At 40.4% G+C, this 24,595-nt stretch overlaps 1 protein-coding gene across 1 annotated transcript in view; it reads left to right on the forward strand.

The window, feature by feature from the left end:
- HCN1 (hyperpolarization activated cyclic nucleotide gated potassium channel 1) overlaps positions 1-24,595 on the forward strand; it is a 508,954-nt gene that overhangs the window by 331,641 nt on the left and 152,718 nt on the right. Inside the window, exon 4 of the mRNA XM_089682702.1 lies at positions 6,771-6,989. Coding sequence (XP_089538828.1) covers positions 6,771-6,989 — 219 coding nt within the window. The remainder of the gene's footprint in view (positions 1-6,770; positions 6,990-24,595) is intronic.

The raw sequence follows: 24,595 nt of genomic DNA on the forward strand, positions 1-24,595 counted from the left end.
CTGATAAGTCACGTTTTCTTTTACATTATGGGGATGGCCGGGTGCATGTATATCAACTACATAGGGAAAAGATGGCACCAGGATGCAGTATGGGATGAAAGCAAGCTGGTGGAGGCAGTATGATCCTTTGGGTAAAGCTCTTCTAGGAAACCTTGGGTCCTTCAATGGACACGTACCATCTACCTAGCATGGTTGCTGACCAAGTGCATCCCTTCATAGAAACAATATTCCCTGATGGCAGTGGCCTCTTTCAGCACAATAATGCTCCCTGCTACTTTGCAAAAAATTATTCAAAAATGGTTTGAGGGACTCAACAAGGAGTTTGAGGTTGACTTGAGTTGATTTGGCCTCCAAATTCACCATATCTCAGTCCAGTCTGGCATCTGTGGGATATACTGCATAAACAAGTCCGATCCATGCTGGCCCCACTTCACAACTTACCTTGATGGGTCAGGGATGTTTTGGTGGCAAGAGGGGGACCTACTCTGTATTATATGGATTGATCAGTGTTTATTTCAGTGTAATATACATTGGCTGATCAGTGTGTATTTGGTGTGTGTATGTATGTATGATATATATTTATATATTTTATACAGTGTATGTAGCCAGCAGGCTACAGAAAAGGACCCTTGGTCTCTGTGTGAAAGCAGTGGTCCAGCTGGGACCGACCAAGATTTGAACCATGTATGGGCAGTCTGAATGTACCCAAGTTGATCGATTGATCAAAAACTTGGGTACAACCAGTCTGTCAGATTTTGCATTCAATTATTGCTAGCGGCTATTATACCGCTAGCAGTAATCACTGAGAACACAGTGGCTTCGTGGGACGGGTCTCCCCATTAACATGGAGTGTGTTGACGGGGGAATCAAGTCATTTTCTTTTCTGCAACTCGTGGTTGCAGGAAAGAAAATCGCTTTATCTATGGAGAGCTTAAAAGTTCAGTTGGTTTTTATGTGTGATAACTGTTTTCAACCAATTAAAATGTATCGTGTGCTCAAATTAAATCAGCAGAGTGAATTCGGATTGGGTGCTCTGGGTTATTGTTCTCAAAGGGAAGTTATGATGTTTTTAAATATATTTATTAATATTTTACATTTCGGAAAACAAAGTAAATTTTTAAGTGTGTATGTTTAACTCCTTTGTGCCAAGCTTCTGCAAATATGCGGCCCCTTGGCTGTGGGGGGCCACATATTTGCTCCCGGCACATTTACCGTCGCCTCATGGAAAGGTCTCAAACGCTACTTGCAGTCGAGAGCTTTCTGATCATGTGACCGCTGCGATAGCCAATCGCTGGAGTCACATGACCCCAAACCCTGCTACGCCTCCTGGTGTCACAAACCCCTTAAAGGGTCAGGAGCCGCCGGCACCAAGGGGCTAAAAACTTATAGGATGTACCAACACAAATAATAAAGGTGGTGTCACATGGTGCATTCATCATTGATGCCTAGTTATTATCATTTCAGGTAAGATTACATTTGACAAACTTGATGTATGACATTTACGTCCTTGATGTGTTATCTGTTGTCATGATTTTGACTAGAGAAATTCTTTGGGTTGCTTTCCTGATAGAAAGGCAGTGTGTCTGCATTTATTGTGTTTGTAGAGATGAAACAAGGGAAAAGTTTACACATGAACAGAGAGAGCATTAGCCTAAGAGAAACAAAGATGTGGTGTGGCAATATTAAATGATTCTCTTAGTCTAGTACAGTGGTGGGCAACCTTTTTTTTCAACTGAGCCAAATCTCGCCAAAACCACAATTGAAATTTATTTTGAGAGCCACATTTTTAAAACTGAAAATACATCCCCCATATAGTAATTCATCCCCCATATAGTAATTCATCCCCCATATAGTAATTCATCCCCCATAGTAATTCATCCCCCATATAGTAATTCATCCCCCCTATAGTAATTCATTCCCCATACTGTGTCAAATCACTTACCTTTGCTCCGCGCGTTCCTCTCGCCAAGTTCCCGCGCCGTTCCGGTCTTCAGGGCGAACTGTGAGAGGGGAGGAGTTCGTCACGCTGCCCCGCCTACATCCTGACAGCCAATGTTTGCCACGCTCCGCGGGCCGGATTAAAAGGTCCGCCGGGCTGTAGTTTGCCCATTGCTGGGCTAGCTGCAGAGTCCTGACTTTTTGGGCGGCCGCCCGAGAGGACGGAGGGGAGCGGGCGCCCGGCACACAGAAGAGCCGCATTAAAGTGTGTGAAGAGCCGCATGTGGCTCGCGAGCCGCGGCTTGCCGACCACTGGTCTAGTACATTTTAATTATTGTGTAAAAATGTTTCATATTTACCACTTGCATTTAGCGGTTGCACAGCAGAGGCAGGTAGGTAGGTTTTCTCCACAGTGGTTTATTATGTATGGTACTATGTTTTGTATAGCCGAGTAATTTTATCTCCTGCAATTTAGGTCTATTTACAATATACACAGCTGTATGAGTTATCTTAACAAAGGTCTCTCAATTGGGGAGAGATCCTCTGACTTCCTGTTATGTCTTCAGGATAGGATGTAAAAAGAAATCTCCCCTTTGGGACACAGACAGCAAAAAGAAAAACTAACATTGAGTTTTAATCCTTCCCTACGCTTTAGATATACAGTGCTTTGAAAAAGTATTCATACCACTTGACATTTTTCACATTTTGTCATGTTGCAACACAAAATGTAAATTTATTCTATTGGGATTTTATATGATAGACCAACACAAAGTGGCACATAATTGTGAAGAGGAAGGAAAATGATAAATGGTTTTCAAAATGTTTTTTCAAATTAATATGTGAAAAGTGTGGTGTGCATTTGTATTCAGCCCCCCCCCCCCATCCCGAGTCAATACTTTGTAGAACCCCCTTTCGCTGCAATTACAGCTACAAATCTTTTGGGGATGTCTCTACCAGCTTTGCACATCTAGAGAGGGACATTTTTGCCCATTCTGATTTGCAAAATAGTACAAGCTCTGTCAGATTGGATGGAGAGCATCTGTGCACAGCAATTTCCAAGGCTTGCCACAGATTCTCAATTGAATTTTGGTCTGGACTGGGCCATTCTAACACATGAATATGCTTTGATCTAAACCATTCCATTGTAGCTCTGGCTGTATGTTTGGGGCCGTTGTGCTACTGGAAGGCAAACTTCCGTCCCAGTCTCAAGTCAGACACTAACAAATATTCTTCTAAGATTGCCCTGTATTTGGCTCCATCCATCTTCCCATCAACTTTGAACAGCTTCCCTGTGCCTGCTGAAGAAAAGCATCCCCACAATATGATGATGCCACCACCATGTTTCACAGTGGGGATGGTGTGTTCAGGGTGATGTGCAGTGTTAGTTTTCCGTCACACATAGCGTTTTGCTTTTAAGCCAAAAAGTTAAATTTTGGTCTAATCTGACCAGAACACCTTCTTCCACATGTTAGCTGTGTCCCCACATGGCTTCTCACAAACTGCAAACAGGACTTCTGATGGCTTTCTTTCAACAATGGCTTTCTCCTTGCCACTCTTCCATAAAGGCCAGATTTGTGGAGCGCATGACTAATAGTTGTCCTGTGGACAGATTCTCTCACTTGAGCTGTGGATCTTTGCAGCTTCTCCAGAGTTACCATGGGCCTCTTGGCTGCTTCTCTGATTAATGCTGTCTTTGCCCGGACTGTTAGTTTAGGTGGACGGCCATGTTTTGGTAGGTTTGCAGTTGTGCCATACTCTTTCCATTTTCGGATGATGGGTTGAACAGTGCTCCGTGAGATGCTTAAAGCTTGGGATATTTTTTTCGTAACTTAACCCTGCTTTAAACATCTCCACAAGTTTATCCCTGACCTGCCAGGTGTGTTCCTTGGCCTTCATGATGCTGTTTGTTCACTAATGTTCTCTAACAAACCTCTGAGGTCTTCACAGAACAGCTGTATTTATACTGCGATTAAATTACACACAGGTGGACTCTATCTAATTAGGTGAGTTGTGAAGGCAATTGGTTCCACTACATTTTAGTTAGGGGTATCAGAGTAAGGGCTCATGTACACTGCAGCTGCTAAACTCATGTTTAGGAGCTGTAAAGCAAGTTTTTTTCAGCAGCCCCTGAACTCACCCTAATGTTTTCCTATGTGTCCATGTACACATCTTCATTTACAGTCGTTTACAGGCAGTTGAGTTTACAGTCGTTTTTTTTAACGCAACAAACTTGCGTTCAGACATTAATTTTATCAGTGTTTCAAACGCAAAACACTTGTAAACGCATCTAAACGTAACAAATCACGTTTATAAGCGTTTGCGTTTGAAATATTTTTTTAACTCTTCCAGTTCCCAATGCTGTTCAGAGCCTTTTTTCACCATGAAAAATGCATAAAGAGAGTTTTCAAGGTGCTCAGATGGACAAAACCCTTAACACAGGATGTTCCTACCACGCTTGTCACACGTTGTAATGACCAATTCACACCTCAGACCTCTCCCACCCTTGGAAACAAAAGATATGTTAATGCCCTTTCACACCTCAAATTCCTCATGAAAAATGCCTGCCAGGTGACCTTAATGACTCACTCCACCAGACACCTTTGCCACCCTTAGAAACAAAAGAAATGTTAATGAGCAACTCACACCTAAGCTAATCTCAACACATACTGCTGTATCTGCTTCTACTGTGTGTGTATTTCTCTGAAACAGTCTGAAATAGTTAATAATTTACCACTTTTCAGTGCATTCTGGGCATTTGGGCGGTTCTCCTGTGCTTATTTAAAAAAACGCTTCTAAACGCAAATGCGCACCAACGCATTATGCAAACGCGGCTAAACAGACATTTTTTTAACCTACGTTTTCCAGCAGTCAGTTTATATTCGGTCAGAAATGTCCCGTTTACATGGGGCCTAAAGGGGGCTGAATACAAATGCACGCCACCTTTTTCAGATATTTATTTGTAAAAACATTTTGAAAACCATTTCTCATTTTCCTTCCACTTCACAATTATGTGCCACTGTGTGTTGGTCTATCACATAATATCCCAATAAAATAGATTTATGTTTTTGGTTGTGGTAGAAAATTTCAAGGGGTATGAATACTTTTTCAAAGCACTGTATATTACTTATGAATACAGAGACTTATAGAAAAGTGCAGAGCATGTGGTTTTATAGATAAATGGAACTGAAGGATATGACTGTCCACTCCTCTCCACCTTTCCTATCCTCACCCTCTATATGGAGTTTGTCTTTTATTCTTTGTTTTGGTTGGGTTTGATTATGCAGACAGTGTGTTAAAGGGAAACTGTAATAGTTATTGGTTGATTTTCTTTTTTTTTTGTAGTAGTAGTGTTTTTTTTTTTTATAGTTCACCTTCTCTGCTTATCTAATACACACCTTCCCTGCAGTCCCTCACCGATTCATTCACTGATTGCAGCCGCAAGCTTTTGTGTAAGCTCTGTGTTAGTCCGTGTCAGAACTTATACAGGGCTAAGTGCCTTCCACCCACCACCATGTGACAGTGCATGGGAATGGAGATTGCCTGCTCAGGCCCCATGCACTGCATAGTGGGAGAAGGGGGTCACATGCTCCCTCATATCTAGAAGTTCTAGGTTTCTCCAAGGCCTCTGGCTGCCTGGTTAGTGCTAAGCATTAGTAGCAGAGAAGGTGGACTGTAAACAGAACCTGTTACCAAATGTCAGGTTTACTTTAATTTTTTTATGTTTCTAAAACTGATTTAAATATTTTCATAAAATCTTTATTTATAAAAAAGAAAATTAACAAGGAAGATTTTTGATACTTATGAAAGCATAGCAGCCTGGAGTAGAATGACTACTTAGGGCAATCCTTTCTTTCCTATAAAAGTAGAAAAGAGCTCTTTCATATATCCTTTTGTTGGATGCAAGTTGCAAATAATGACATATTTACATGTAATATGTCATACTCACCTGATGATAATAAAGTTAATCTATTATATGATATATTAAAAAAAAACTATATATATATATATATATAAATAAATAAATTATATATATATATATACACGCAGAGAGAGAGAGAGAGAGATTTTTTTTTTTTTAGTACTGTAAAGTACACTTCATTTATAAAAACTGCTGGGTTTTAAGTGTTCGACCTTTTTCTTTTCTGTTGATTGTAAATGGAATTCTGGAATAGCCTATAATGTTTGTTTTAAATGATAATATAATAATAACTGCATTTGAATCCAACAGAGGGAAAGTGTGTGATGTACTGAAGGCAAATAGATTGTTCACTTAGCAAGTGTTTTTTGTTTACATTTTCCCAGCATGCGATTGGGTTTTCTTTACAAGTGAATCTTCACCACATTAAGCTAAGTGGAAATTCCCTTGCAAAGTGAAAATTCATTTGGCAGAGTGAAAAGGCTCTTCTCCTTTACTAAATCAACCCCAGTGTTTCTCCAAAAGAAGGAAAGTTGCCAGCTTTAATCATTCTAGGCCTTTATTTCAAATGTCATGCCTACTGTGCCTATCTTTAATCGAGTACCAGCCCAGTAATCCTCTGTCTTTAGTTTTAAGGAATGTTATTTCCCTTCAGCAAAATGCAATTGATGTACAAGCATGAGTAGATACACAAGAGAGTTAGGAAAACTATCTAATCATCTTAGTTTAGTGTGATAAGCAGCATTGGACAGGCTCTCCAAGGCATAGCCTGGCAGTGCAGGTGGAATGCATACATTTGACATGCATGAGATGGTTTGCACGACAGCTCTGCTCTTACTGGAGTTGGCAATGTATTCGTAAAAGACAAACGTTTTCCATTAATAATTTTCTTCTTTTTTTTTCTTTTTTTTTTCAGAATGATTCCTGGGGAAAACAATATTCTTATGCACTCTTCAAAGCTATGAGTCATATGCTATGCATTGGTTATGGGGCGCGGGCTCCAGTTAGCATGTCGGACCTCTGGATAACTATGCTCAGTATGATTGTTGGCGCTACATGCTATGCTATGTTTGTTGGCCACGCAACAGCCTTAATTCAGTCTTTAGATTCTTCACGTCGACAGTATCAAGAAAAGGTAACTGTTTTACATCCACTCAAAAAAAAATGACAGTAATCAAAATTCTTTAAAAAAAAATGTAAAATACACCATTGTTCTTATTTCATTTATTTTTTTTCTTTCAGTCTGAATATATTGTGCAGTTTGTAGAAATTGTATGTTGCTATTCTTTTATCAGTTTGCCCAATCTGCCATTTTGCTCTTGGCAGTTCAATTGGAGTGTATGTATAGCCAAACTTTTTCTTTTTTGTTTTCTTTTTTTTTTTACAGTATAGGGCAGGGGTGGGCAAACTTTTTGACTTGAGGGCCGCAATGGGTTCATATATTGGACCCGGGGGCCGGACCAAGAGTAGATGAATGATGTGTATGTGTCATCCATAGTAAGTATAGTAATATTCCCCCATAGTAAGCATAGTAATTCATCCCCCATATAGTAATTCATCCCCCATATAGTAATTAATCCCCCATATAGTAATTCATCCCCCATAGTAATTCATCCCCCATAGTAATTCATCCCCCATACAGTAATTCATCCCCCATTTAGTAATTCATCCCCCATTTAGTAATTCATCCCCCATATAGTAATTCATCCCTCATAGTAATTCATCCCCCATAGTAATTCATCCCCCATATAGTAATTCATCCCCCATAGTAATTCATCCCCCATAGTAATTCATCCCCCATATAGTAATTCATTCCCCATATTAATTCATCCCCCATAGTAATTCATCCCCCCCTATAGTAATTCATTCCCCATATTAATTCATTCCCCATATTAAGTCCCCAAGTCCCCCCTGTGTCAATTCACTTACCTTTGCTCCGCGCGTTCCTCTCGCCGTATTCCTGCGCCGTTCCGGTGTAGCATGAAAATCTGTCTCCTATGAGGATCTGTCCCCCTCGACGTATCTGTGCATGTGCCAGTTTCAGGCATTAGCAGCCGATCGGCGATCTCCGGCACATGCGCAGATACGTCGAGGGGGACAGATCCTCATAGGAGACAGATTTTCATGCTACACCGGTCTTCAGGGCGGACTGTGAGAGGAGCCTAGCGGGAGCCTAGCTCCGCGGGCCGGATTAAAAGGTCCGCCGGGCCGTAGTTTGCCCATTGCTGGTATAGGGAAAGGTTAAAAGCACTGTCAGGTTATCTTTTGCCGTTTGTGTACCCTAGGGGAGATTTCCTTTACTTTCTGTCCCTAAGGCACAATAGGAAGTTGGAGGAAATCTACCAAAGTCATGGGAATCCTTGTTTTATTCAGTTGTCCCTGGTACAGGTATCCCCAATAAAATATTTTCCCTTCTTTCTGGTTACAACCTTAAAATATGGGATCTTCCCTTGTTTCAACAAAGGTCATGAGTAAAAATAGATGGATAACTCTCCCCTACAGGGACACAGATAGCAGTAATGCTTGACACAAGATCTAACGCTTCTCCAGTCTATTAAAAATTAAAAATAAAAAAAAACTTTAACATTGTTCTTAAAGTGTTACTGAACCCACAACAGTAAAATCAGTCTGTATATGCAGTAAAGCATGCTTATTATACTCACTGTGGAATCTAAGGGGTTAATCCTCTGCATTGTGTAAAAAGGATGTTAATCCTGTCTTCTCTGATCCTCCCCTTCTTCCACCCACAGTCCCCAATCCATTTTCTGCTAGTACAGAGCCCTAGAGGGCACTTTGCACATGCTCAGTGTGGTGTGTATTGCTAGAGAGTTTTTTTTAATTTTTTAAATTGTACACTGTGCTATTTAGGTCACTACTTAGTAATGCAAAGTCCCAGGTTCACAGAGAAAAGTACTCAAGTTGGGAGAACCCATCGAAAAATGGGCTATGGGGCTAGAGGCTTAAATATCTCAATCAGTTTAGCACTGAAAAAATGTTTTGTCTGTTGTATTACTTTTTGGTAGAGATATTCAATATTTTTTAAGACGGCCAGTAACGTTCAATATTATGATATGTATATTGCGCCATACTCGCTTCTGAGGTGCCCGACATCCAATGTCTGTAAATTTCATGGGTTCATGTGTCATTTGTAAATTTTGACGTAAAAAAGAAATAACCTTGTGACATAAATTTTGAAGGAAAAGTTCATAAGATTGGAAATATATTTGTAATAATAATCTTTAATGGTACACTATGTACAGTTGTGTTCAAACTAATAGCAGTCAGACATCACTAACCAGATCAATCACTGTTTTTGGTAGAAATGATATTTCTACATGGCAAATAATTTACTAGCCGGTGTAGTAGAGTAATAGAAATCCAACAGACCCAACAGTCATGACATGCATGCTGCTGATTCTGTGTAATTGAATCACTAATTGAAAGGGGCATGTTCAAAATAATAGCAGTGTGGAGTTCTATTAGTGAGGTCAATCATTCTTTGAAAAACAGGTGACAATTATTGCCCTTTTTTAAGGAAGGAAGGCAGCAAATGTTGTACATGCTGGTTACAGTGCATTTCTCTCTGAGGATAATGGGTCGTTCCAGACATTGTTCAGAAGAACAGCGTATCTTGTTTAAAAAGTTGATTGGAGAGGGGAAAACATATAAAGAAGTGCAGAAAATGATAGGCTGCTCAGCTGAAATGATCGCAAATGCTTTAAAATGGCAACCAAAACCTGAAAGACGTGGAAGAAAGTGAAAAACTACCATTCGAATGGATAGAAGAATAGCCAAAGCAGCAAGGACTCAGCCAACAATCAGCTCCAGGAAGATCAAAGAAGGTGTAAAGTTACCTGTGAGTACTGTTACAATTAGAAGATGCCTATGTGAAGCCAAGCTATCTGTAAGAAGCCCCCACAAAGTCCCACTGTTGAAAAAAAGACATGTGCTGAAGAGGTTACAATTTGCCAAAGAGCACATTGACTGGCCTAAAGAGAAATGGCGCAACATTTTGTGGACTGATGAAAGTAAGATTGTTCTTTTTGGGTCTAGTGGCCGGAGACATTTTGTCAGACGACCCCCAAACACTGAATTCAAGCCACAGTACACTGTGAAGACAGTGAAGCATGGTTGTGCAAGCATCATGATATGGGGATGTTTCTCATACTACGGTGTTGGGCCTATTTATCGCATACCAGGGATCATGGATCAGTTTGAATACATCAGAATACTTGAAGAGGTCATGCTGCCTTATGCTGAAGAGGAAATGCCCTTGAAATGGGTGTTCCAACAAGACAATGACCCCAAACACACCAGTAAACGTGCAACATTATTATTATACAGTATTTATAAAGCACCAATAGTTCGCTCAGCGCTGTACATTACAAAGGGGGACAGAACATGTGACAGAACAATACCAATACAATGCAAAACATGAGGGGATTGAGGGCCCTGCTCTTTCGAGCTTACAATCTAGGAGGGAGGGGATGGTGGCACAGGAGGAGATAGCTGTGGGGGATGGAGTGGTAGGAAGAGTGGAGGAGGTTGGCAAGTTAGCAGGGGGTGGGGTAGGCTTCCCTGAAGAGGTGGGTTTTCAGGGTGCGCCTAAAGGAGAGGAGAGTAGGTGATAATCTGATGGGTTGGGGCAGGGAGTTCCAGAGGATGGGTGACACCCTGGAGAAGTCCTGGAGGCGGGCATGGGAGGAGGAGACCAGGGAACTAGAGAGAAGGAGGTCTTGTGAGGAGCGGAGTGTGCGTGCTGGGCGGTACTTGGATATTAGGTCAGTGATGTAGTTCAGGGCAGTATGGTGGACAGCTTTGTACGTCAGCGTTAGGATTTTGAATTTTATCCGTTGCGCAATCGGAAGCCAGTGGAGGGATTGGCAGAGGGGGGTGGCGGAGACAGAGCGGTTGGAAAGGTGAATGAGTCTGGCAGCCGTATTCAGGATCGACTGAAGCGGGGATAGCCAGCGGTGAGGCAGGCCAGTGAGGAGGGAGTTGCAGTAGTCGAGTCGTGATATGATGGAGTGGATGAGCTGTTTAGTGGTTTCTGGAGTTAGAAACGTGCAGATTTTGGCGATGTTGCGGAGGTGGAGTCTGCACGAGTTTGTTAAAGATTGGACTTGGGGCTGGAAGGATAGGTTGGAGTCCAGAATGACACCCAGTACTCTGGCCTGCGGGGCGGGTTTGATGGTAGCGTTGTTGGATGTGATAGAGAAGTCAATGGGGGGTGGTGTCCGGGCTGGGGGGAAGACAAGAAACTCGGTTTTGGAGAGGTTCAGATTAAGGAAGTGGAGCGACATCCAGTCTGATATGTTGCTCAGCAGGTGTGTGATTCGGGTGGAAACCGAGGGGGTGAGGTGGGGGGTTGAGAGATAGATTTGTGTGTCGTCGGCATAGAGGTGGTAGTTGAAGCCGTGAGAGTGTATGAGTTGGCCAAGGGAGGAGGTGTAGATGGAGAAGAGAAGGGGCCCGAGGACAGAGCCTTGAGGGACCCAAACAGAGAGGGGGAGTGAGGGGGAGGTGGTAGCATTATAGGTAACGCTGAAAGAGCGTTGTGACAGGTAGGATGAGAGCCAGGAGAGAGCAGAATCTCTGAGGCCGAGGGAGTGTAGTTTTTTGAGGAGGAGGGGGTGGTCGACTGTGTCGAAGGCCGCAGAGAGGTCAAGGAGTAGGAGCACTGAATAGTGGCCATTAGCTTTGGCGGTTAGCAGGTCGTTGGAGAGTTTGAGTAAGGCAGTTTCGGTGGAGTGTAGGGGACGGAAGCCAGACTGTAGGGGATCGAGGAGGTGGTTGTCGTTGAGGTGAGAGCGTAGGCGGGTGTAGACTAGGCGCTCGAGGAGTTTAGATGTAAATGGGAGCAGGGAGATGGGTCTGAGGTTGCTCGGGTCATTGGGGTCCAGGGAGGGCTTTTTAAGTATGGGGGTGATGTGTGCATGTTTCAGAGGGGAGGGGAAAGTGCATATATAGTGAATGTTTGAGTTTATAAAGAAGAATACAAACACTGCTATTTTTTGAACAGTCTAATATTCACTTTTCTTCAATTTCTTTAGAGGAACAACACAAATTTGATATATTTTTCTTCATGTTTTGATTTGGAATAGAATGTGTAGTGTTCCCAATGCATTTGTGTGCATGGAAATAAAAGCTATTAGAAGGATTTTGAGCTTTATTTACTTTTTCAATGCACTGCTATTATTTTGAACACAACTTGTATATACTACATATAATTTAAGAAAAAAAACCCTAGAATGCAGATTATTTTCAAAACCTCTGAAAACGTTCTTACAGGCTTAAGTGTGAAACCTTTGGTACTTGGATACACTTTGTTTGTACTATGCCATCTTGATTATTAGACAATTGAACACTTTATGATGTTTAACTCAAGTTCCTTACAGTTGTTACAGTTGTATTTTTCTTACATGTTGTTGGGGGTTATTTGGGAAGGAAGCTTCTTATTTGTCTTTATTCCAATAGTTAATTAGCAAACATACCTCACTGATTATTAATTTATCTCCAAAACACATGCACAAGATTAATATTGATGGACCATGTATGATATTTTATAGCTGTAGAATGGAACATTCTAGGGGTTTGGAAACCAAATTCAAGACTGCTTATAACAATTTAAATAAGTTCTTGGTGCGTAGTTAATCAAAATGCTAAACTGTTGAACCATATAATGCTTTGTCGTATGTCTTGGGGATTCTAGTAGTAAGAGCTTCTACTCCTGTGGCCAATAAAAGGGTTTTTTCAATTAATGTGGTATAAAGTAGAGTGATAGAAGGAGCTGAAACAGCTAAAGGTTGGCAGGACAAGGACAGGACAGCAGTTGTGATTTTGGCAGGGAGATCTTGCTGATGGGGAATCAAAGATACAGTATTTGAAAAGCTAGGGGGTGACTTGGTCCACCAGGGTCCATTATAATAATTAGAATAGTACCTTTGGGTAGACTGACCCATTAATATATCATTTGCTAAACGTGAATAGCTGAAATTTTCCCAGGTTTCTTAAATTTATCATTTGCTTTCTAGATATTATTAGCTTCGTTCTTGCACAATATAGCCTTTGTTGCAGTTTACTTTGAAATTCTTGTTTCTTTTTACAACTTCAAAGGGACATATCGTTTCATTATAAGCAGCTAATTTTCTAGAGGACTTGAGAATCAATAGATATGGAAATATATCACAGTTCTTGTGCCCTTGTACCCTTAATACGCAAAAGACCTCTGCCTTTGACTTGCATTAGCGTAGAATATGTTTAGTGCCAATCCCAAAAGCCCTAAAGTCCAGCCCAACATATGTGTTTTTTTAGGTCAGGCCTCACTGGGGACACAGAAAACTGGAATGTAAATGAGGTCTAGAGTAAAAAGAGGAAGGTGTTTTGCTTGCATTATGCTGTAGATTTAGCCATTATTCACATGGCCAGTTAGGGCTGTACACTGCCAATCAGCGTGTTTCTGTGGCCGGTATCATAGGTGTTTGTTGTCTGCGGCTGTTCAAATGTAACCGCATCTTGAGTGCCTACATGTGCATAGGAACTGATGAGAATTTGTGTCCAGGACTGCTCATCAGTCCATAACGTCATGTAACCACTTGATGTGCAGTTACATGCAAACAGCCATGGTGCTTGGTAGCCTGTCATTGATTTGTATGGATTCCTGACCACTCTTATCACAAACACATGTGATCCTCATTGCAGATACCCACATGTAAGAAAAATATATTTAAAAAAATATTCTTCCCAAATATATTGACATACGTTTGAAATGCTACAATTTTGGCCATATTCTCTCTCTCTCTCTCTCTCTCTCTCTATATGTGTGTGTGTGTGTGTGTGTGTGTGTATATGTGTTTGTGTGTGTATATATGTGTATATATATACTGTATGTTGAAATGCTTTATTATAAAATATACTGTATGTCTTTAAAGATACAAATCTACACTTTTGGAATGCATTTACAAATATATGTGAAAATATGTTAAAAAAGCTTTTTTAAATGTTAAAAAAAAATCTGAAGAATATATTTAAAAAATATGTATTTTTAAAAATAGCAGGACATTGCACATTTCAGATACTCTAAAAGAGTAAGAGATGTAAAACTGGTGTGCATTTATGATCAGGTTAGCTTGCTGTTTCTTTTATGAATCTTATAGTATATACAGATGGTTCTGCTTGACCAGTTTTGGTGGGGGTTGCAAGTGTGCATCTCCTGCACCCATGCACGTTTTGTTCTCAGGATTACAGTGGTTGTCAGAGATTCTTTTGTTTCTGAACCCATATTTCTCTAGAAATTATTTGATTACAGAGTTTTAGAGCTGTACCAAGTTGTACCCAGAAGAGAACGTTTAGAGCAATAAAAATCAATGCGGTTGAATTGAGCAAATAAAACATAAGATTGAACACTCTGAGGCTTGTACTTGAATCAAAATGGCATTGATAAATGAAAATTACTCTTCCTGTTTATGTTCTGACTTCTTTAAAACAAAAGAAAATCTAAATTCCATGTCCTTGGGCTTCACATATGCCGTTAGAGCACTTTGTTAGACTGTCATTGTAATTGGGTTATGGGGAGCTAATGATGACAAAATTTTAAGTATTGATTTATCGCACAATGTGGTGGTGCCTGTGTTTTCTGTGTAGCCTCAGAGCAGCTGGAAGCAGCAAGAGTTCTCAGATAAGTAGTCATATTCACAGTGTATTACTCAGTGAACCTACTACTATTTGTATAACCTAATGCTATAATTATGTACCCTGTTTGATCTTATTTTTGCTGTGTGAGCTGTAAAAACTGCAGAACCCCATGTGCAGCTTTTTACATTTTAAAACAAAATAATTACAGGAGACAATCATCTTCCCCTCACTAACTGCTGTGTACCCAGATAGTATCACAGGCACAAGTAGATATGGTCTGTTAAAACAGCCATAAAGTTACAATGCGTAAAAGTATAACAAAAGATATTCTATACCAAAAAAACAGTAAATGTTGAGTCATCATATTTTTTTTGCTCTAATAGTTTTTGAATAAAAACTCCACTTGACTTTGATTCTTTACTACCAGCTAAATGAAGCTAGGATCAATACAAGAGGTGGCAATTAGTTAGGGAAGGTCTTGGCTGAGGAGCAGGGGAGCATGTGACTTTGGGGCCAGTCCTTTTAGGATGTGTAATGCTGGTGGTACAGAGTGAAGAAACTTCAGATATCATTAAAAGCAGGACTCTGAGCCAACGGCACATGTTGGGGATTATATAGCTACCCACTCCCCTTTCAAACCTGTAGTCACAGAACCTGGCAGAGGTTCTGAGATGTCATGTGGTGGAATGTCGATAACTGCAAAGCAGGCTGATGCTGGAAGATGTGAAAATGTGTGTCACAACAAATTCTGGCCTTCATTAACACACTCTTTTCACCATGCCAACCAATCACTGCAACAACCACAGCACGCTTTGTGTGGTACACTTTAGCACACAAAAAAATCTGGCCTTCCCTATAACAAGCAAATATCACTCGCTTCTGTAATTTCTTGGGGCCAATTTGTTATGTTCATTGAAAGTTTTACTTCCTACATTGTTCCCTTCAGCATGTCCACAACCTACTTCCCTATCCAAGCTCATGCTACGAAAGGGACCACAAACCATGCCAGACTCCACTGTAATCCCCCCTGCCTCTCTTTAGTTTTAAGTCACAACATACCCTATCAGCATCTCTGCTGCATATGTGGGAATACAAATTTCTGTCCTCCCTGTACTGTAGACTAAAAACACCCCCATGCACACACATTTCTGGCCTCTTGCACCCATGCCCTGTTACTCTACACAGCTCATGGACAACAGTGTCTTTTACCACTGACTTATGCCATGTAGAGACTAGAATGCACCTAAAGGATGTTTCCACTTGTACATTGGCTTAACTGTACAGGTTAATACCCACATAAAAGAAAGAAGCTAGGAGTTTCACCTGCCAGGCTTGACAGTTCATAAAAATTTTAATGGATAAGTACAAATACTCTCCTTGCCGACTTTACTGAGTAGTTTTTGTTGAGATCTGTAGCACAATTAATTTCCTCTCTTCACATTTCAGGGACCATGTTTTTTGCTCAATCATCACAGCAATAATGAACCTCACTTGCTGTTTTATGTTCCCCTAAGCCTACAGGAACTATGGATATATCTATCTTATCTTGAGAACCCAAATTCTTTTAAATCAGTCCTTGGCATCACAGCTGTTTCCCATTCATGTTGTCAGAAACACTATAACTATTGGTATGACCTGGTTCTTTATTACCCAAGGCAAAAAGACCAAAGTGTGCCCCATGTGAGCTGTGAGCAGCAGCATAGGTTGCAGGTTGTATCTCTTCCGTGCCTCCCAGGCAACTTCTGCTTGACCCTCAGTCTGGCCCCAACTACAACCTCATTTTTCTCTTTTGAGTTCTTTTTGCATACAGCATGGCAGACTACCACCTCATATCACTTCTAGTTATTATACTAATTGTTCAACCCTCTCACACTGTGCCTAAATGCAAGGAGCCAACCACTGCAAGCACCAGTCCATACACACTGGCTCCAATAACTCTAGGGGATGTCTCTTTAAGATTTATCGCTGTTAGAAAGCTTTAACAGAAGAGGGAATTGGGACATAGGATAATCCAAAATGCCCAGCACTTAATGTTTAGAAGACCGTCTTCTCCTTGACAAATTGTGGGTCTTGAACAGTCTAAGGCCTCACAGCTGAAGATCTTAGGGAAAGTCTTTTTTGGCATCTAATGCCAAAAAAAAAATGTGCCTAACATCCTATGCTATGAAGATGCTACATCTATATATATTACATCTATAAACCATATACCTGTTCTTGGTATCCTTTTTCTTCATGCCACTTCTACTGTCCCATTTGCCTCCAGACCTGTTCCTGTCTCCTTTTAGAGTGCATATACCTTACTTTTCCTCACCTGAAACCATAGTCCAACACACAGGCCGGGAGATTGGGAGGCATGTTCATGATGTGAGAACATAAGTAGAATCCAAAGCACAAATTTTGTTGTTGTATCTGTTACTTATAGCTGGAGTAGGGCTTTATGGGTTAAGTTCACCTTTTGGGAACATGTTACATCTGTTTTTAGGGGGGAACATGTAACGTGTTCCCATCGCTGCAGCCACTGTTCGATTCCCCCCCCTTCATTCCCTGTGAAAGCAGTACGGGGAGAGATTCTCCGTACAAGCTGTCACTTTTTGAAAACCGCATGCGGGGCTCCGTCCACATGGCCGTTTCATTCATTCACAGAGTCCTGTGAATTAATGAACTACAAGTTCCGACAGCCTTTATGGCTGTAGGCTTGTAGTTGTCAATGAATTACCATGGTACTGTTGAGTCCATTGAGTCTTCCTGTCAGACTGTATCTACTTGCAATCTACTGATCATTGGTGCAATGCTTTTCAGGCTCAAAAAAAAAAAAAAAAAAATAGTAAATGTACTTTTTTTAACTGCAAAAAAAGGGCTTTTATTTATTTATTTTTATTTATTTTTTTGAAGTGAACTTATCCTTTAAGAGTCCAGTGTTTTTCATGAATGAAATTAAAATTATGCAGAGTAAACCCATTTAACGTATTCTGTTTGGGGTGAATAATTTTTATCTCTACTGTGAAGTCTCATTGATTTTGCTGCTGGCGTTCTAGATTAGGGGAACGAAGTCCTACAGAGAAGCTTTGAGCTATACAAATTCCTGCTGTTACCAACAATTTTACCTTTTTCTTCACTCATGCAAAATAAAACAAAATGTAAGACTAGACTTAGTAACTGACAGTCTTTGAAGATGAAAGTATGATTTTTATATTAGATGCTTAAGGTTTCTTGTGTCCTCATTCTGACATCGCTGTGAAGAGAAGACTTGAAATTCTACTTTCTTTCCATACTTTGTCAAAATTGTCTCTTCGTTCCTGCAAGCAACTTCAGTAGGAGATATAGAGCCACTGTGACTGGCATACTTTGAGCAATTTATAGTTTATAATGTGGATCCTTATTTGCTAGAGGTCTACGAGAGGTTATCCAGACCTCTTACTGGTTTACAGTTCCTTACAAACAGGATAAAATATAGATAAAGGAATAACATTATTTCCTCAAATAATTTGTATATTATAAAACATAAAATGCTTACAATTGGTGCAGTTTTTTTTATTCTTTTCTTGCATATGCCTTCAAGGAGTAAATTAAATCTCCCTTCCTATGGACACCTGCAACAAAGACTATGAAACATCATTTCTCATATAGAACATGTTTTGAACATTCACTGGTTGACCTAGATATCTCTTGCTTTTCAATATGTAAAAGCAGAAATTAGGGCATAGGTCACACCTGAACATTCTTATGCCTACAAGAAACTACTCATGCATTGACTAAGCCAGTCCTCTACAAATATCACTAGAACTAGCAGCCAGGTTTAAAAATCTAAGAGACTGCACTATGCAGCTTTCACATGGATTTTCTTACTTTCAATATTTTTATTTACACAGTCTCAATGTGAAATGGAACCCTTCTTATAGCCAGCTTTTGGGATATTCCACCATCATTAACATTACTACTTACACTATAAGGGGAAAATTCCTTGGTAGCCCACATGCATAATAGGGGTAGAACGACGGTTGCCAGATTGAACATACATTAAAAAAAATACCCTGATTAAAGGAAAAATCAGCAAGAAAGGAATTAGCTAAAGGAAGGGTGAAAAGAAGAAGAGGAGGAAAGGACCACAGGGACCAAGCATAATCTCTACCACATTCCCTAGAGCACCAATGCAGTCACAGATCAAAATGCAGGTACCGAACCAGGGGCGGACTGACCATTTGGAAACTCGGGCACTGCCCGGGGTCAGTAGGGGGCCCCATGAGATGCCCTTGGTACCTTTTTCATAGGCTTTTTTGAGTTTGGGCAAGGACACAGGGGCCCCATGAGTTGTCAGTCCGCCCCTGTATTTTGGTGCCCACCCAACAGCCCCAGATCTTCTCAAACAGTTTTTTAGTGTCTAGAATAATGCTTGCTAGTTTTGCGTCATGAGTCATGATCCACAACATTTTCTGCCATACCTTGGAGAGGGGGGACCAAAGTCATCTTTCACGACCTAGCTAAAGTTATAGATTTTTGTTGAGTGTGCAAGACTTTCTAAGCCTCATTCCAAAGTGAGGGAGTCTGGAAAACCTCTGAGCTCTACTCTTACTAGATGCCTCTGTAAAGGGCATAAGTTGTTCATTTTTAGACAGATCATTTTACATTATCGTTTTATTCACTGAACTGTAACAGCCAGTGTATTGTGAATAAACAGAACAAATAAAACAAATTGATTTTAGGCTGCAGCTGACCAGCGATAAAACACTGAGGATTCAAAGCAGCAACCCAAAAATGTATTGCTAATGCAGGAGCTCATGGGGTCATTTATTTGGACAGTACATTTGTCACTTTACTTTGAAGACTCAATCATGGGCATAGGAGTTGGGCATCTGTGCTCCACATGATCAGGGAGAAGTTCAGCTGCAATGAGCTCAGTGAGGTTGTTCTTGTTTAGTGAATGAAGACCCTCAGGGAAAGCACCTATCCCCCAGTTTCTGCCTTTGAGTTCTTGCAGTCATCAACCACACGCCTGGTCACCCCCCCATAGTAGGCTGCCCTGTGACGTCACAGCTATCTCTGCCTTCTGACCTTCGTATAGACACTGCTACTCCTTGAAGCAGCAGCCCAACTGACCGAGCCTTTGTTTGACTTTATTGACCGCCTATGTTGCTTGACACAAACTAAGCAAAATTTGCTTTTCTTACACCCTGATAGGACTTCGCTTAGTCTGTCTTGTGCAATGCCAGGTGTCAATATAGCTGACTTAATCAAACAGTAGTCCCGGTATTTTGGTGCCCACCTCCCCACCAGCAATAGAATTCAGAGCATTTTTTTTTCAGTTGTCATGACAATCTGGCGACCAGGAATTGTCTAGTCCCGGCCTAATACGTCCAAACTAAGGACAAATATGGTATCAAACATGGGGTGAGGCATAGGTTTGCAGGTATTCTGGTTGTATTGAGTGAGTAAAATAAGATGATATACAGAACATATATATTGGGCAGAAAAAAAATATATGTATATATACAGCAATAGTATTATAGGTCACAGTAATGGGAAGAATAATTCCAGGGAATAAGTGCACCAACTATATACAGGGTTAATACGTGTGTGAAAAATGAGATTGAATACCAGTGGTAGTATTGTGGAGAGGAATCTGGGTTTAGCATGGTGTAAACTGAACTGTTCTTTTAAATACTGTGTGTGTGTGTGTGTCTGTGTGTGTGTATATGTATATATATATATATATATATATATATATATATCTCACAAACGTATAAGTTATTGTCCAGTTCCAGCCCCGATTTGTCTAGTCCCGGCCTAATACGTCCAAACTAAGGACAAATATGGTATCAAACATGGGGTGAGGCATAGGTTTGCAGGCATTCTGGTTGTATTGAGTGAGTAAAATAAGATGATATACAGTACATATATGGGGCAGAAAAAAAATATATATATATTTATTTATTTTTTTTTATTTCTATGCACACAAACCCAGACAACGTTTTGACAGAGCTCAGAAATTTTTTTTAACTTTGTTCTGAAAAAAAGGTGGACTGAGCGCCATAGAAACGTTGATTAAAAAAAAGCTGTTGCTTTAATTTATCTCCACTGCAAGATCCATGGGTGCCTCTATACTGGTTTTGTATTTGTATAGTTCATTCTTTGTGGTTGATAACCCGGGTATATTCTTCACACACAGAGTGCGGTATCTACTATTAGGACTAACGATATAAAAAATTCAAATGAGAACATCAATAGTATTATAGGTCACAGTAATGGGAAGAACAATTCCAGGGAATAAGTGCACCAACTACAGTGGGGATCGAAAGTTTGGGTACCCCAGCTAAAAATTTGTATTAATGTACATAAAAAAGCCAAGGAAAGATGGAAAAATCTCCAAAAGGCATCAAATTACAGATTAGACATTCTTATAATATGTCAACAAAAGTTAGATTTTATTTCCATCATTTACACTTTCAAAATAACAGAAAACAGAAAAATGGCGACTGCAAAAGTTTGGGCACCCTGCAGAGTTAATTTCTTGTACTGCCCCCTTTGGCAAGTATCACAGCTTGTAAACGCTTTTTGTAGCCAGCCAAGAGTCTTTCAGTTCTTGTTTGAGGTATCTTTGCCCATTCTTCCTTACAAAAGTCTTCCAGTTCTCTGAGATTTCTGGGCTGTCTGTCACGCACTGCTCTTTTAAGGTCTATCCATAGATTTTCAATTATGTTGAGGTCAGGAGATTGTGAAGGCCATGGCAAAACCTTCAGTTTACGCTTCTTGATGTAATCCCCCGTGGATTTCGAGGTGTGTTTAGGATCATTATCCATTTGTAGAAGCCATCCTCTCTTTAACTTCAGCTTTTTCACAGATGGCATCAAGTTACCATCCAAAATTTGCTGAAATTTTATTGAATCCATTTTTCCTTCTACTTGTGAGATGTTCCCTGTGCCACTGGCTGCAACACAACCCCAAAGCATGATTGATCCAACCCCATGCTTAACAGTTGGACAGAGGTTCTTTTCATTAAATTCTGTGCCCCTTCTTCTCCAAACGTACCTTTGCTAATTCCGGCCAAAAAGTTCAATTTTAACCTCATCGGTCCACAGAACTTGTTTCCAAAATGCATCAGGCTTGTCTATATGTTCATTTGCAAAGTTCAAACGATGATTTTTGTGGTGAGGACGTAGAAGAGGTTTTCTTCTGATGACTCTTCCATGAAGACCATATTTGTACAAGTATCTCTTTATAGTGGAATAGTGTACCACAACTCCAGTGTCTGCCAGATCTTTCTGGAGGGATCGTGCAGTCAAACGTGGGTTTTGAATTGTTTTTCTCACAATCCTGCGAGCTGTTCTGTCTGATATTTTTCTTAGTCTTCCAGATCTTGCTTTAACTTCCACTGTTCGTGATGACTGCCATTTCTTAATTACATTCCGAACAGAGGATATTGACATCTGAAAACGCTTTGCTATCTTCTCATAGCCTTCTCCAGCTTTGTGAGCGTCAACTATTTTCAGTTTCAGTTTTCTAGACAACTGCTTAGAAGAACCCATGGTGCTGATTGTTGGGGCAAGGTCAGATGAGTCTGGGCATTTAAAACCTTTGAGATTGACATCACCTGGTCTTCCCAGATGATGACTGAGAACAATCCATGACACTGGCAGGTCTCAGCTTTGCAAAGGGGGCAGTGCATGTTATAAATTCTGCAGGGTGCCCAAACTTTTGCAGACGCCATTTTTTTGTTTTCTGTTATTTTGAAAGTGTAAATGATGGAAATAAAATCTAACTTTTGTTGACATATTATAAGAATGTCTAATCTGTAATTTGATGCCTTTTGGAGATTTTTCCATCTTTCCTTGGCTTCTTTATGCACATTAATACAAATTTTTAGCTGGGGTGCCCAAACTTTCGATCCCCACTGTATATACAGGGTTAATACAAGTGTGAAAAATGAGATTGAATACCAGTGGAGTATTGTGGAGAGGAATCTGGGTTTAGCATGGTGGAAACTGAACTGTTGTTTTAAATACTGTGTATGTGTGTGTGTGTATGTATATCTATCTATATTTACATATATATATATATATATCACAAACATATAAGTTATTGTCCAGTTCCAGCCCTGATAGAAATGGTGCTGTGAACATGTTCTATACCAGCCTTTCTCAACCAGGGTGCCGCCAGAGGTCTTCAGGGGAGAATGGTTGTCAGATGCATTTGACTGGTGGTAAAGAGGCAATATGTTGCCTCCTCACCACCTGGTTTAACCACGTAAAAAGCAGCATCAGTCACCACACCACAACTGCGTGCAATGCGCACACAGTTGCGGGGTGGTTGTAGTTCAACCCCATTCACCTGGAGGTATACTTCCAGCTGCGGCAACAGCATGTGTATACACCCAGCTGCTGCTTCTGCAGGTAAAGGGGGAGCAGTTGGAGGTAGTAAAAGCAGCTCAATTGAGTTGTTTTACCGCCCTCCAATCTCACAGGTGAACAGGCCCTTGGTTTACATCTGTGTGGCTGTGTGTAGGGCAGCACATTCATTTCAATGGGCTGTCTTACCTGCAGAAATACAGAGAAAGTCATCCCTGACCTTAGTTTTAAAATTGCACCCCACCAAAAACACCCTGAGTTTGCCAATGTATGGGGGTACCCCTAAAGAGCAGAGTATTTGTGTGTCAAGAATGAGCGCGATTTCCTGTGCATTCCGTGACACACTAACGTGAACCAAGCCTTGGACAAGGGTGCCTCATGACTGAAAATACTTTTCAAGGGTGCCCCAACTGGAAAAAGGTTGAGAAACACTGCTCTGTACAATAGCCATGTGCTCACCCAGTGACTTCACTTGTGCTCTCCCTGCTGCCACAACACTCACCGGAACTGATTGCAGACATTTCATGACATACATGACGTGTGCTGGAACAAGTGATAAACCTCTTAATTTGGTATTGTTTTCTTGTGAAATTCTGTATTCTTCTTGGTAGTTGCTGGCTTGTCCATGATGGCTTCAATATGTGGGAAGGACTACCTGAAAACCTTCCACAATTGGAGAGCATATTAATTATATTAAAAAAAGGTAATATAAAAAATAATATAAAAAACATCCTAACAGCCTATCCAGACATTTCAGGGAGGTACACCACCGTGATCCAAGTGGATTAGTATTTTTTGGTATAGACAAAATCACTATACTATACTTGAGAATATGTGTCTCCCATAATGAAACAAAGTAGATCCTTGAGCTGGAGTCCATGACCCCGGGAGGCTTGAATACAGATATAGACCTCAATTGTTTTGTTTCCAATTATTAATCATCTTCTAAAAGGGTTACAGAACATTTTTATCCCATTTTTAGAGTTCACCATTTTTTTCCTCTTTTAACTTAATGTTTTTATAATTTTTTACGGTGCCTATATTTCAAGACACAAATGTAGAACCCATATTTTGTGAGGGGAATGACAGATCACTCACATTTATCAGCTGAATCCATACTCAGTAACATTGCGGGGAATGATATCGGATTCACAGTATATAGTTGTGTTCCTATATTAGCATAGAGAACATAGTTTGAGGGGAATGGTACATGAGTAAGTGGTAATTGCTTTGACAACATGGGATAATTGTAGGATCCCCATTGTTTAACATCACTGATTACTCATTTATCTATATTTTATGGGTATTTTTAAGCTTGTATTTTATAATTTAAAAAAAAAAAGTTTTCCTGTTGTTATATCACATCATGTTTACATTGTAAGGGCCTTTAGAAAATGGTGACTCTAAGTATTAGGCAGCATACCAGTGTATAGTGTGGAAAATGGACGCTGATGACCATTAGTGGTGGTTGTTAAACTACCGCCTTGCATATAAGGGAGGAAGTGAACCAAGATGGCGCCGCTCCTGATGACGTCATGATGACGAAACATGCTGGACGGAGCTAACTCGTGGCACTTACAGTTTCTTGCATACACACCGTGGAATGCAGGAAGCGTTCCAGGAATATCACTGCCTTAAAGTGCCCATGATATATTCATATTGTAAGTGCAATATCTTGTTTTTTATCTACTAATCAATGGTTTTACACAGTGGAAGCTTCCATTTTCTAAATTTACTCCTGGTCTGTATAGAGGAGAAGAGGAATCAG

Source organism: Staurois parvus, unplaced genomic scaffold (genome assembly GCF_062004578.1).
Source record: "Staurois parvus isolate SC_StPar_1 unplaced genomic scaffold, SC_StPar_1.0 ptg000294l, whole genome shotgun sequence".
Classification (NCBI taxonomy): Eukaryota; Metazoa; Chordata; class Amphibia; order Anura; family Ranidae; genus Staurois; species Staurois parvus.